Source organism: Vidua macroura, chromosome 4 (genome assembly GCF_024509145.1).
Source record: "Vidua macroura isolate BioBank_ID:100142 chromosome 4, ASM2450914v1, whole genome shotgun sequence".
Lineage (NCBI taxonomy): Eukaryota > Metazoa > Chordata > Aves > Passeriformes > Viduidae > Vidua > Vidua macroura.
Window position 1 is genome coordinate 66,505,900 of NC_071574.1, and position 13,767 is coordinate 66,519,666.

The following is a 13,767-nucleotide window of genomic DNA, read 5'->3' on the forward strand; positions in this document are numbered from 1 at the left end:
CAGAAAATCAACTGAAACTTGCAGCACTGTCCTAAATGTTTCCTTTCCTTTTGAACATGATCTCTCCAGCTGCACAAAAGAGATTCTATTTGTGAACAAGCATTTCAAAGTAGATCTACTTCTTGGCATGAAGCAAACAATTCTAACCTCAGGTGAAACTTGTAGTTTCATTGTTTTGCATGTCTATCTTAAAATATGCCATTATTTCCCTAATAAATTCTCCAGAGGCATGAGATCTTGGTGGATGTTTTAACATCTATTCAAAAAGCAGTAGTTGCAAAATGGATGTGTTTCCTCTTCAGGAAAGTGACCTTTGAATAATTTGGCCTTATTCTGAGAAGATTTCCTTCACACAGAGGGTAACGGACTTCCCTGTCAAGGTTCTTAGCAATTGCAAGCTCTTTTCAGGCATAATCACAAAATAAGGTATTAATTGAGGAAGCTTCAGGTAGCTCCTAGCACAAAGGGAATGAGTGGGGGGCGGGGGTAGAGTGTGGCCAGCCCAGGAGAGCTGATAAACTGGTTCAGTGCCCTGTTACAGTAGTATCTAGTGGGACATGTGCCATGTGCTATATAGATTAAAAAAAAAAAAAAAATCCTCCCTCCTATAAAGAATTTACATCCTGACAGGGTCTTCTCAAGTTTGGGCTTCCAGATGTGGTTAAAATACACCAGCAGACACTGTTTCCGAGTATTTTTGTTTCAGTTATAGAAAGCCAACATATATTGTAAAGGAGATTTTTACTTACTGTCCTCTTAGTCACTCAACCCTTATTTCAGTGCCTTGAGCTTTTGCTGGAAATAGTGCAGCTTATTCTCCCTTTCAGCATGTGATGTCACATGTCATATTCTTACAGTTTTTGGTCTGAATCTCCAAAGAATTAGCAAAGAATTTTTTTTTTACTTAGCAGGATTGTGTAAAAGATCCCAAGTTGCAAAGGAGATATGTCTGCTTTGTCATGGAACTGAGCACTGACTTCTCCAGAACCAGGTCAGAAACAGCTGTAAGGACAAGGTTACTGTCTGAGTTAGAGAACATTGCAGTTGGTTAGAGAACACTGCAGTTCTCTGGAGGACAGATAGTCTGTGTGTATGTGATCCTGCTTGTTCCATGGTCCCCCTGAAAAATGGTTTCAGTACTCTGCAGTTGTCAAAGATAAAGTAGTTTAGTCTCTAACTGATGGACAGGCTTTTTAAGGTGGTAGAAGTACAAATAATCAAATAACTTGGACATTCATGAAGAGAACCTTGTTAAAGATGCATTTGCTTGAAAACTGTAAAAACCAAGTAGGATTGTCCTTGAGGTTCTTTTCCTTATAAGCATTGAAGAGCTTGGCCTGTCTGAATAGTCTTTTAAACATCTCGAACTATTATGCCCATATTAACTCATTTTCTTATTATTTTCATCTGGCTCAGGATAAATCAGCTGTAAGACTTTTTGACACAGAATTTTGTTACAAAAACACATTTTCTGTAGCTACTGTATGATAGTTGAATAGGTTGGTATTGCCTTTTATTTGAAGAATGATGGAAAGGAAGAATTTGTTGGAAGACCTTATCTTTAAGTCTCTAATTTGTCCATTTCCCCTTCAGGGACAGCTGATATGTAACTACTGTTACCTTAATGTGCTCCTGTGTTTCACATGAAGCTGGTACCTGATTCAAGTAAATGGGGGTGCAGCTTTTTAAATGTGAATTCTATGGAACTGGCAAGTTGCAGACTTGAAATAGTTTGAATTGGACTGATTAACAGCAGATCCAATGGAGATTTAAACTTGGGGTTCTGCTGTTTACTCAGAGTAGCTTCTTTAAAAGGAGGTTATAAATCTATCTGCAGATGCATTTACAAAGTAAAAATGAAATGGTTTGTCTCATATGCAGATGCTAATAAAAAATAAGATTAAAAATCTCATTGCTGTCCTAGCCTTTAATCTGTTCTGTTATTTCTTACCTGTGAAACAATAACACCAAGGGAATATTACCACAGCTCAGTGTTTGTCTCTGTGGGGCTCAAGGATATAAAGTTGTCACTAGCACTATGTGCTGCTAGAGAGAAAAAAAAAAAAAGCTTTGTAGCCCAAGGATGTTTGTTTAAAAATTGACTTTGTATCTGGAAAGGAAGTGTATGTACAATGCTATCTTCTTTGGCTGTACACAAAGAACAATGTTCACATAAAGTGTGTTGCTGTTTTTTAAAGCAATCTTCCTCTCCATCCTGAGGTGGTGGTGGGGGAGTGAATAATGACCCTTGGGTTGAGGGAGCTATGAGCCACTTATTTATAGCTCCTTTATAGGATGTTGGATTTGCAAGGTCTGTGCTTTGTCTGAGAAATCTAGACCATTAAGAATGCCTTTGTAGTAATATTTTTTCGTTAAATTAGTTACAAACTTGTCTTACTGTGTAGATGCTACTGATGAGGCTTAATTGAATGCCGTTGCACATAGACCATGTTTTAAACATGGCTGTTGTGTTGTTTTCCACCAATAAGCTGAGATTTTAAAAAGCAGTCAGTCTGCTAAAGATGTTTTGATGATAGGAAAGATACTTTTCAATGGCTTTTCTACTTTGAAGAAATAAAAAAAATTCACTGCATTGATTATAAGAAAATGTAAAATACTAATAAAGCCTGATTGGAGCAGTGTTCATGGTGGTGAACTTCAAGACCATGTATATTTAATTTAGAGAAAGCTATTCCTGTCCCTTAGTTGAAGATGAAGTGTTTTGCCTTCTAGCCTTAAGATTGAAAATGGAAACCCAACTGCCAGATTGTAATTTCCTCTCTGCTGAAATGAGAATTGGATCAAAGCTCTTTCATTAAGGATGAATTATCACTCTTAATTTTCCAGTTTATTCGCATGGGCTAATGTTGTAACTCTTGAAACAGTTTGATACTTAGCAATATATCAGAAAACATTACAAATAATTTGGTGCCAGAGGCTTATTTATAAAGATCAGCTGTTCAGGAATTTCTTCAAATTGCATTGGAAAACCCCATCTTTTAAAGGCATTGTTAACTGCACATATAGGAAAACTAAAAACTGTATGCAGTTTCCTTGAAGTGAATGCTGACTCTTTCCACAGTTAAAACTTTTTTTTTCTGATTGATTTCAGTACTCATCTGAGAAGCTGAACAAAAGTGGCAGCTTGTTCCCTTTCGAAATCAATGGTAAGTTCTTCAGAAACCTTAGCTGTGTTTTACTGAGGTAATTGGTATAGCAAGCAGCCTTTCTTTTGTAAATAAGGTGAGGGGGATGGAGCATGCTGCTGTAGAGCCTGCTGGTTTAAGCTGGTCTTTGAACAATACTGGGAATAGCTGGTTGTTAGTTTTGTACTTGTGATCTGCTTTGCATAGTAAAAAGCCTTGTAACAATTTTTTTCTTGTTCAAAATCTGCCTTGGTGTGCAGAACACACTATTACTGTTTTTCATGTTAAACATCTTCAGATTTCTCAGCTAGTAGAAATCTTTGTACACCTTATTATATTCTTTGCCACACAGACCATCTACCATGATGCAAAACAGAAGTTGAAGTCTAGTGCCCTCATAGAAGTGTTATTTGTTTTTATTCCCCCTTGGTCCTATTAGAATAAGTTTCATCTAGCAAAAACAAGAGGTCCAATTACAGATATGTGAACTCTGTACTGCCTTATTAAGGGGTGGAGTTGAAATTTTGCATTTTGTTGTTCTCTGAGCAAGGAGGACTTTTATTTGCTCAGTGGGATTCCTCATAAAATGTGAATCTTGGTTTGTGAGAAGTTTCAAATGGTGCTTTGTCTAAATATCACTACCAACTAGGCAGGTATCCTGGTGGGAGTCTGTTACAGACCACCCAACCAGGATGAAGAGAGGCAGACAAAATACTCTGTAAGCAGCTGGGAGAAGCCTCACGATTGCTAGTCCTTGTTGTCATGTGGGACTTCAATTTACCAGATGTCTGCTGAAAGTGCAGTACAGCAGAGAGGAAGCAGTCCAGGAGGTTCCTGGACTTCATGGAAGAAAACTCCCTGATGCAGCTGATGAGTGAGCTCAGCCAGGGGAGATATCCTGTTGGTTTTAAACGGAGAAGGACTGGTGGTGATCTGGTGATCAGAGGCTGCCTGGGGTGTTTGATCCTTGGAGAAAGAAAGAGGCAGGGATTAGGAGAACTGCCACCTTGAACTTCTGGAGGGCAGACTTCAGCTGGTTGGCAGAACCCCTTGGGAGGCAGTCCTGAATGACAGAGGAGTCCAGAAAGGCTGGATGTGCTTTAAGAAGGAAATGTTAAAGGTGCAGGAGCAGGCTATCCCATGTGCTGAAAGATCAGCCAGTGGGGAAGATTATTGGCCTGATTGAACAGAGAGCTTTGGCTGGAGCTCAAGGCTAAGAAAGAAAAGCCAGGAGAGTTGACTTTTGGAGGGAGGGGAAGGGAACTCAGGAGGACTATAAGGATGTCAGGTTATGCAGGGAGACAAATGGAAGGGCCAGAGTTCAATAAGAAGCTAATCTGGCTACTGCCATAAAACAATAAAAAATGTTTCTATAAATGCATCAGCAATGAAAGGAGGGCTAAGGAGAATCTCCAGTCTTTACTGGATGCAAGGAGGATGTAGGGACAAAGAATGATGAAAAGCTGAGGTGCTTAATGCCTTCTTTGCCTCAATCTGTAACAGTAAGACCAGTTGTTCTCTGGGTGCTCAGCCCCTTGAGGTGGAAGGCAGGGATGGGGAGCAGAACGAAGCCCCCATAATCCAAGGGGAAATGGCCAGAGATCTCCTACATCACCTAGACCCACACAGGTCTGTGGGGCTGGATGGGCTCCACCCAAGAGGACTGAGGGAGTCATGGGTGGGCTCACTGAGCCACCCTGTCATTTCCCAGCAGTCCTGGCTCCCTGGGGAGGTCCCAGGTGACTGGAGGTCACCAAATGTGACACTCATCTACCAGAAGGACTTGAAGGAGGATCTGGGAACTACAGGCCTGTCAGTCTGGGCTTTATGAAAGGCAGGTCCTGCTTGACCAACCCAATATTCTCTAACAAGATTATCTGTCTTGTGCATGAGGGAAAGGCTTCTCCCAAGTAACAGGTGACAGGATAAGAGGAAACGACCTCAAATTGCACCAGGGGAAGCCTAGATTGGATGTTGGGAAAAATTTCTTCACTGGAAGGGTTGTCAAGTATGGAAACTGGCTGCCCAGGGCAGTGGTGGAGTCATCATGCCTGCAGGCATTTAAAATACATGTAGATGTAGCACTTGGGACATGGTTTAGTGGTGGACTTGTCAGATTTAAGTTAATGGTTGGTCTCTGATCTTAGAGCTGTTTTCCAGACTAAATTATTAGGTACTTCTGCCATGTAAACAATGAAAACACAGATTCTTGATTTTTTTTTTTTTTTTTTTTTTGGACATTAAACTTTTAAGTAAGTCTCCTAGCCTGGAAGTTTTAAAAAATCAGGTGAGTCCCAGCTAGGAAATTGTCCTACAGTAGACGCTAGGAGTTTCATGCATTAGCTGGACCCCATTGTGTTGGCTCTTTTACTTGCATTGAATTATGGATGGTCCCTGCCTTGAAGAGCTTGCATGCTTAAGGCAAAGCACAGTATGTGGTTGTACCCATCTGAAAGAATGGAGGAGGAAGGACAGAGGAATTCTAATAAAACATGTTTGAATAGGCCAGCTGTCTGCACAGTTAAATGATTTTGAGACAATAGGGTGTTCTTTAAATAAGATCCAAATAAACAGGATAATCCATGACATACTTTGGGCATGGAACATGTACAGCTATTTAGGTTTGCAACTTTTAAAGCTACTCAGCAAGTCTTTTAGTTGTTTATTACTCTAAAACTTAGTTTAGAAAATCAACCATAAGAATATACTAGCATTCAGTGTTTAGGCTCTATCTAGGTTCTTAAAATAGGTGTATGGGAATAAATGGGTATTTTAAATGTTCTTTCTTTAAAGCCAGGATAAGTGAAACTTATTTGGCTAATTGGTTTAAATTAGCAAATTTTCTAACCAAGCATGAAGCACTGTTAGCTGGCCAACAGTTTTGCTGCTTTTCAATTTGCAAATCCAAAGTCTGCTGTAGTTCTTCTTACACTTCATTGTATAATGTGGAGGAACAGCTGTAAAATGTGCAGAATGTTCTCAAAGAAATGCTTCACAAAAGAGTGAGAGGCTGCACTGGCAGACTGCTTTTAACCCAGCCTTGCCACTTCAGATGAGAAGTTGTGCACTATGTCTGCATTCACAGTAAGACTTGCAGGAGGCTCTTAAGGGATACTTTATTTTATGCATTAAATTAAGATTTGGGTTTTTTTCCTAGAGTGTAAGGGGGGAAGCAACAGTCTTCAGTCTGATTTAACTTTATAATGTTTCTAATTTTAAATGAAGCTTTTTAGGGCAGAGAATGTGAACACCCTTTGGAAGTTTTCTTTAATAAGGTGTTTCTAATAGAAAAGCATAAGAGCTAAATGAACAACAGCAGTCTGAAGTGATTATACTGCTCTTGCATATAAAAATAAAAAGTTCCCTGATGGCTTCTTATGTTGTTAATCTGTTTTGGTTGTACCTGAGGTTCTTCACAATTCTATGATTTAATTATGGTGTGTGCTGTGCACTAGAAAACTGTCCTGTTGCTCACTGAAAAAAAACATTGTAGTTATTCAGTGTAAAGGAAAAAGTATTAACAAGGTACATATTTATTGGAGCGCCTGGATTGGTTCTGATTAAATACTTTGGTCTTTGTGTTTTTGAATTTTCTACCCTTTTTTTGTGTGAAATTTTAATTAGGAACTGGGTATTTATGGCTCATCGTTCTAAAGATGATTTGGATGGCTTTACATTAAACTGGGTTTAACACAAATTGTTTTTTTTCTCCTTTCATCTTTCACCTGTATCTCTTTCTTTTTTTGCTTTCAGAAGACAGTCCTTGGAAAGCTTTAAATGGGGGTTACCCAATCCAACCTGACACAACCAGGAATTCAGCTTACCCTTTCCCGGCGTGCGCGTTCAGCACCAGCGCTGCCAGCAATGGCAGCCTGCCGTGGCAGCAGGAGCCCTCCAACACGTCCATGGTGTCGGGATGGATAAGCGAGTTAAACCTGAACGAGAACTCGGGCCAGCCCCTGGCACCGCCCACCAAGCGCCACTGCAGGTCCCTGTCGGAGCCGGACGAGCTGGCTCGCTGCCGCTCTCCCTGGAAACCCGGCAGCTCCAAGGTTTGGACTCCTGTGTCAAAGAGACGCTGTAACAGCGGCGGCAGCGCTACCTTGCAGCGCTGCAACAGCCATGGAAGTGCCACCTTGCAGAGAAGCACAAGCATCAGCCTGCCACAAAACATCCTGTCCCTAAACAACGTCTTCACCATCACCAGCTTCAACACCTCTCCAGTACCCAGACCTTCCTCTGCCAGCAGCGGGTTTGTGGACAGCAGCGAGGGCAGCACGAGCTCCAGCACCCGCTGGAATTCCGGAGGCCCTTGTGACTTTAACCCAAGGCGCCGCCTGTCCCTCTCCCAGGAGCACATCACCGAGACAGGGAATCTCTTGCCTTCAGCCAGCAGCACTCCCACCTCCACACCCGAGCTCAGCCGGCGGCAGGGCCTGCTGAGGTGCCGCTCGCAGCCCTGCGTCCTGAACGAAAAGAAAAGCCGGCTGAAGCGCAGACGGGAGGAGGATGTACGATGGAACAGGCCATCGTTAGACTTTTTTAAAATGACACGGGTGAGATTTTACTTTCCTCAGTGTGGGAAGGGAGCTCTTGCAGAAAGGCTGTTTCTAGATCAGTGGCACTAATTCGTAGTTGTTGCATATTTGCTTGTGCCCTGTCTATCACCTTTGGCAGGAGAGCAAAGGTTGCTTGCACTATACCCTAAAGCAACTTAGATTTTGCCTGTGAAACTCAGTTCTTGAAGTCTGTTCTATTTGATATAGAATGCTGAGAGCTCTGAAAAGATGCTTGAAAGCAGAGGCCACAGAAAAATGGCTTACTTTTTGAAAAGCAAGGAAGCCATGGGGAATGGAGTAGACATGGTAGCAAAAAGTTGATACCACTGTGTTCCCCAATACAATGTTTTCTGAGTAATCTTATTCTAAATCTGTTTGATTAAGCCTTCCCTTGGTTTGAGTAATTCTGTGAAGCTAAATAAGAGCAAGCAAACTCCTGTATAAATGGATTAACTAAAGAAGCTGCAGATAAGCAGTTGGAAAGAGATAGTATTCTAATATGGCAACTGCAGGTGCTCTAGCTCTATGTAGAGGTGTTTTACTCCAGAATTTCATTTAGCATTCTACTTCCCTACTCATGAGAGTAGAGGTGCTGATTCATGAACTGGAAAACTTCAGTTCATGCCTAATCTTTGTATGTAATACAAATGCATGTAACAGAATTCATTTCTTTGGAGTTTCTTGGTCAACAGAGTTGAGTGCTACAGTTCAAAATGTAAAACTGAATCTAACATTATGCCAGAGAACACTTTGTGCTTGTGAATATAACCCTACAGCCTTCAGTAGATACTAGACTTGGAAGGCTTGTGTGATAGTTCTATTGTGACTAGTGGTGAGGAGGCAGCAAAAGTAGCAGTAAATTTGTAAGGAAGGGACATAGTTGTGCACCAGTGTCCCTGTATGTGATGCACTGTGCAAAAGAAAAGCTGAGTAGGACACTCTGTTGGCGAAAACATGCGGTTTGTGGTACCCCAGTATTAGTAGGCTTTACCTCAAAATACCAGTAAGATAGATGCTGGAATTGTCTGATGCTAACTAATTTATATCCACTTGGCTAAAAAGTCTCTATGATGACAACTGTCCTCCTCTTGTACTTTTGTGAAACTACTTCCTTATATCTTAAAGGATTTTCCTCTTTAAAAATGCAGCATTTTTGGTGAAGCTGTGGGGGTAAAGCAATCCGTTTAGTTACTGATAAGGTTGGTAACCAGTTCTGTTTTAGTTATGACTTAGTGTTCTGAGTTTTGGCTAAGATGCAATTTTGCTAGTTAGCTAATCAGATCTTACCTGTTTCTTTGTGTTAATCACTGTTAGGATTAGTTTGCTAATCTAGACTAGAAGTATTATTGGATTTGCCTTTCAACTGCCTGTGTGGTCTAATGCAGGTTTCTTTATGTAAAATTTAAAACCTGCCCCCTTTTTTGGCTAGGCTCAATGCTTGCATTCTTCAAGCTCTGGAGGTGAGATGCAATATTTCAGGCTACTGAATAGCTCCAGTTGCTCAGATACTATGCCTTTTAAATAATCCATGCAGCAGTATGTATGGAGGAAACCTGTCACAGCCTATAGGAAGTTTTTTGGCTGTTTAGAGTTGCTGCAGAATTATATATGACACTAATATTTAGCCAGTCTTGACTACTTTTTCCTGTCAGACTATTTTGAAGTGATGATTTCTTGATGAGTAGTTTATTCTTCAGTGTCAAGACCTGATGTTTTCTTTCCAGCTATTTCAGTAGAATCTTCCTATTAAGATACTACCCTGTTCTTAATCAAAGGCACAAACTATGGCTTGGAAATGCATCAATTTCCAAACATGCTAAACTTTAATGAAAGCATCTGTTAAAAAGCAAGGCAAGTACTGGAAACATTTGAAGTAAAAGTTGACTTAAGTTTCCAAGAAATAGCAGGGTTTTTTTTAGAATGTCACCTTGCTTACCCATTTTATTGTTAAAAGTCTTCATATCTTCCCTTCTCTGCATGCCCTAAATCCTGGCAGATGTATATGCTTTGAAACTTACATTGTGGTCTTAAGTGAAATTACTGCTGTGCAAAATATGAGCTAATACTACAGAAGGCTTGTTTTGAAGTGTCATACAAGGTATCCTTTATCTGCATAGAGCTCAGTGAAAATCAGGGCTACCATTAGGGAAAGTTCAGTAAGACCTTCCTTTCATGTATCTCGATGGCTCCTTATTGTTTCCAAAAATACTTTTTCTGTGGTTTCAAATTCACTTCCAAGTCAGTTTATGAAAACAAGCGCTTTTAAGGATTTTTGTTTAAAGCTTTACTGCAAATATTTTGATGTTATCAAACCTTTCTAAAAAACTCAACTTACCAAGTAGTTGCTGAAAACCAGGTCAGCAGTTAGATAATAGTGCTTGTGGAGAACTTAACAGGGGTCAAATATGATTTATGGTAGACCTGAAGGAGGTATATTGGAGCCCAGAACTGTTTGAGGATGAAAATTTTGGGGCTGCAGACATTTCTGCCAATGCTCTGGTGTCCTGAGAGGTTTGCACAAACACCTGCTAAAGTTGCAGAAGGCTTCTCAGCAAGGAATTCTCTCAAATCAGTATTTATCAGCACTAAATGATTTATTTACTTCAGCTTGAAGCAAGGGCTCTTATATCGGAATGAAGATCTTGAATAGTTGTGGTTGGGTGAAGCTTTAGAGGCAGAAGGGGATGAAAAGTATGTTTTGGTTTGATGTGTTTTATTTTCATGTTTTTGTTTTGGTGCTGGTTTTGTGTTTTGGGCTTTTTTTCATGACTGAACTGGTTTTTTTGGTAGTTGAGTTCTGAAAATGTACTTGTTGGTTGTTGCTTCAGTCTCTATTAATTTGATAAATATTAGTGCTAGAAAATGGAAAGTAATTCTGAAAGCAAAGTTTCCAGTGTCATTGGTTTTTAAGTTCAGAATTCATTGTTGAGAAAATTTGGATTATTAATTTATCTATGCCAGTTCCTGGCTTCTTCCTTCCACTGTTACATCTTTATTCTGATTTCCGCCTTTATTTAGAAAAGATAAAAAATTGGGCCTCCCTGAATATCATAAACTGTTTATTTCTATGTACTTTGACTTTGTTTTATTCCTCCACAGACCTTCACACTTCACTGCACTCCCCCTCTGGTTTAGGTTTTCATGCCCTCTTGGGAAGGAATATGCTGTATCTTCAATTCTCATGGAAAATGCTACATTAATATCCAGTAAAGTGAGTGATTCATGTATCTAGAAGGAGATTGAAGTGTTCGGGCAGATTGCTGTACACGCCTGCTTAGCTCTCACACAGTGCTAAATTCAGGAAGGATCTTTTTCTGGACTAGAAGCTGAAAATTCAAACTTGTGAAACATCAGACCTTCTAAGACATGAAGACAGCTGTAAAAACAAGTGGAAAAGACTGTAGGAAAAGATAACAAAAGCAATAACTGTTTCCAGCCCCTGAAGGCTCAAAATTACTTTCTCCATTCAGTTTTGTGTGCAAGGAGAGCTGTAGGAGTTGTAGCACAGCAGAACTGTGCCCTCTGAGCATTTGTTCACAAGCACCCAAACGAGAAGCTGGCTGCATGAGCAGTGTCAGCTTCCTCCATGGCAGCAGACATCCCGTCACCCTGGGCTGTGGAGATGCCTGAGTGTGGCCAAGAGCTTCTCTGGGCTTGTGCTCTCCTGCAGCAAATCTGCTCTGTCTCAGAGGCTGCCACAGAATGAGTCAAAGTGGTGTTTAGACTACTAACTGCAGAATGAGGAGAGAAATGTTTCTTTACTGAAGTGGAAACTGCTGAGTTTTTTCCAGTGTTCTGCTTCATGAGTTATGTCAGTTGATCCTGAGGTGCGACAAGGAAAGAGCAGCCAAGAGGTTGCACATGTTCCTTGGTGTGTAAGCAAGTTTTACTGTGACAGTGAGATTTAATTCTGTTTTAGATCAAACAACACACTGTAGTTTGAAGTCTTTCTGGTATTCAACATTCTTGTGTTACTCCTCCCCCAGTGTGGTGGCATGAGGTTCCAGAAAGTAATAATCCTGGTAGCATATTTTAAAATCACAAACTATTTGTGTTTTCTGTGAAGTGGTGCTTGGTCTGTTTAAATTGTTAATACCAAATACCTGGCTTTATCCGCATAAGTAATAGTTTCAACTATTGAATCCTGGGGCATCTCATGCATTAATTAACATTAGACTGATAAGACAACACAATGGAGAGTTTTTAAGGTCTCTAAATAGTCAAACAACTCAGGGACTGAAGCTGTAATTTCCTAGTACAAGGTGCTTCTTTTCTTAGAAATGCTTGAAAGTCATCTGGATTTTATACTGCTGGATTTTCTTGGTAGTGAGAGAGATCCTAAGTGCCACACCAGGTCAGGTCAAAGCTGCAGCTGGCACCCTGCCCAGCCAGAACAGCTGCCTTGAGGGATGCAGGAACAATGCATGTGCAATGTGATATTTCCTCCAGCATGGCCTGGCTCCTGCCAGTGTGCATCAGTGGTTCAAACTCTGACAACTACTGATGGAGCTATTTTCTATTGATAATCAGCTTTTTTAATCCCACTTCTTGGACCTCCATGGTGTTATGGAGCAGTTTAATTTTTGTAAACATTTCTTCATCACCTGCAATGCCTGAATGCTTGATTTAGTCTTTCTTGAAGTTTCAGCTTGTCAACAGGCAAAACACTTGGATAACTTTGATCCTTAAAGTAAATTGAGCTAAAATTGCTTTATGACTACTGCCTTTATGCTGCAGATAGCAGTGGTGTAATGGCTCTATATAGGAACAAGGGCTTCTCACAGGGTGAATGTGAACAAATGAGTATATATATATATATATATATAAACTTTGACCAAAACAGCAAAATCAGTATCACTTACATATGAGAATAAGCAGCAGGACTAGTTGGTAGTGATTTCAACCAACAGCAGTTGGTTGAAACAGCAGTTTAAAAACATATACAAAGCAGAGGTGAATGCTGGGGGTGGATATGTGTCCCTGAAGGGTGGGAGGAGAAGGCAGTACTTAATAAAGGGCAGAGCACATCAGCAGTGTTGCAACTGTACTTGGGTCAGGTGGCTGCTGCTTTTATTACAGAGACTTTCCTGGTAACTCCTGACCTCTGTTGTGCAATCTCTACATCCACTTACTTGTTTCACTTTTGTGTGGGCCAGTTTGTAGAAGCCATTGTGAATAGATACAAGGGTGAGCTGTAATACTAATTATTTTATTTAGGTACATATGCCAGGGTAACAAAAATGTGTGGTTGCAGTCAGAACTACCAGGCAATGGCTGGGTTTTGACCTTTGAGATTACTGTAAAGGTTAGTATGGGGACAGGTTTATGCATTAGCCATACTATGACCTCACTAAGTTTAAGCAAAATAAATGTGGAATCATTCTTCTTGATTCTTTGAATTCTTGTTATGATTAGTGTAGTGAAGGAGCTGCTCCCTTTTGTTAAGCTCTCTCCCAGGTTGCTGGTTTAGCATGTTCAAGATAAAGTGATATCAAGTCCCTCACTAAGCTCACAGGGTGCCTGCCCTGTGAGTCAGGGCTGCACTGGCTGAAGTAGGTTAAGTATTGGCTCATGAAGTTCATTCAGATTGTGTTCTGGAAATAGTAAACATGTTGCTTTAAATAGCTTGAGATGCTTATGTAAAGCTTGTCTCTCGTAGTCTCCTGTCTAAATGGGAGCAAACAGGTTATTTGGGGTAGGTGTAATTTCTGCTTGTGGAGTCAAAGGCTGTTCTGTGCCCTGCACACGAGTGCAGTGTGATTTGGGGAAGGTCTTTAATTGCGACTGCAGCACATAATCACTTAAGCTCTTGTGATTCACTTGCAAGATGTACTACAGCATCTCATGGTCAGAATGTAGGTCTGGTTTTTTGTACCTGTCTGACATGTTGCAGTTCAGTGGTGCACTGATGGTGCAACACTGCTCAGATTAAATAGATGGTCATGTCCTTGCACTGTATGTGGGTATCTTATGCAGGGCACCCTCAATGCCCTTGGGTTTTGGAATATGGTTTGTGGAAAGTACAATACAGATGAGTAATATGTACAGAAGGACTGGGCTGG

General features: G+C 40.6%; 1 protein-coding gene across 3 annotated transcripts in view; it reads left to right on the top strand.

The window, feature by feature from the left end:
- The window catches only part of FAM53A (family with sequence similarity 53 member A), a 70,308-nt gene that overhangs the window by 24,651 nt on the left and 31,890 nt on the right, over positions 1-13,767 (top strand). For all 3 annotated transcript variants that reach the window (XM_053975911.1, XM_053975912.1, XM_053975910.1), the window contains exons 3-4: positions 3,113-3,167; positions 6,900-7,702. In XM_053975911.1, the coding sequence (XP_053831886.1) occupies positions 3,113-3,167; positions 6,900-7,702 (858 nt within the window). The remainder of the gene's footprint in view (positions 1-3,112; positions 3,168-6,899; positions 7,703-13,767) is intronic.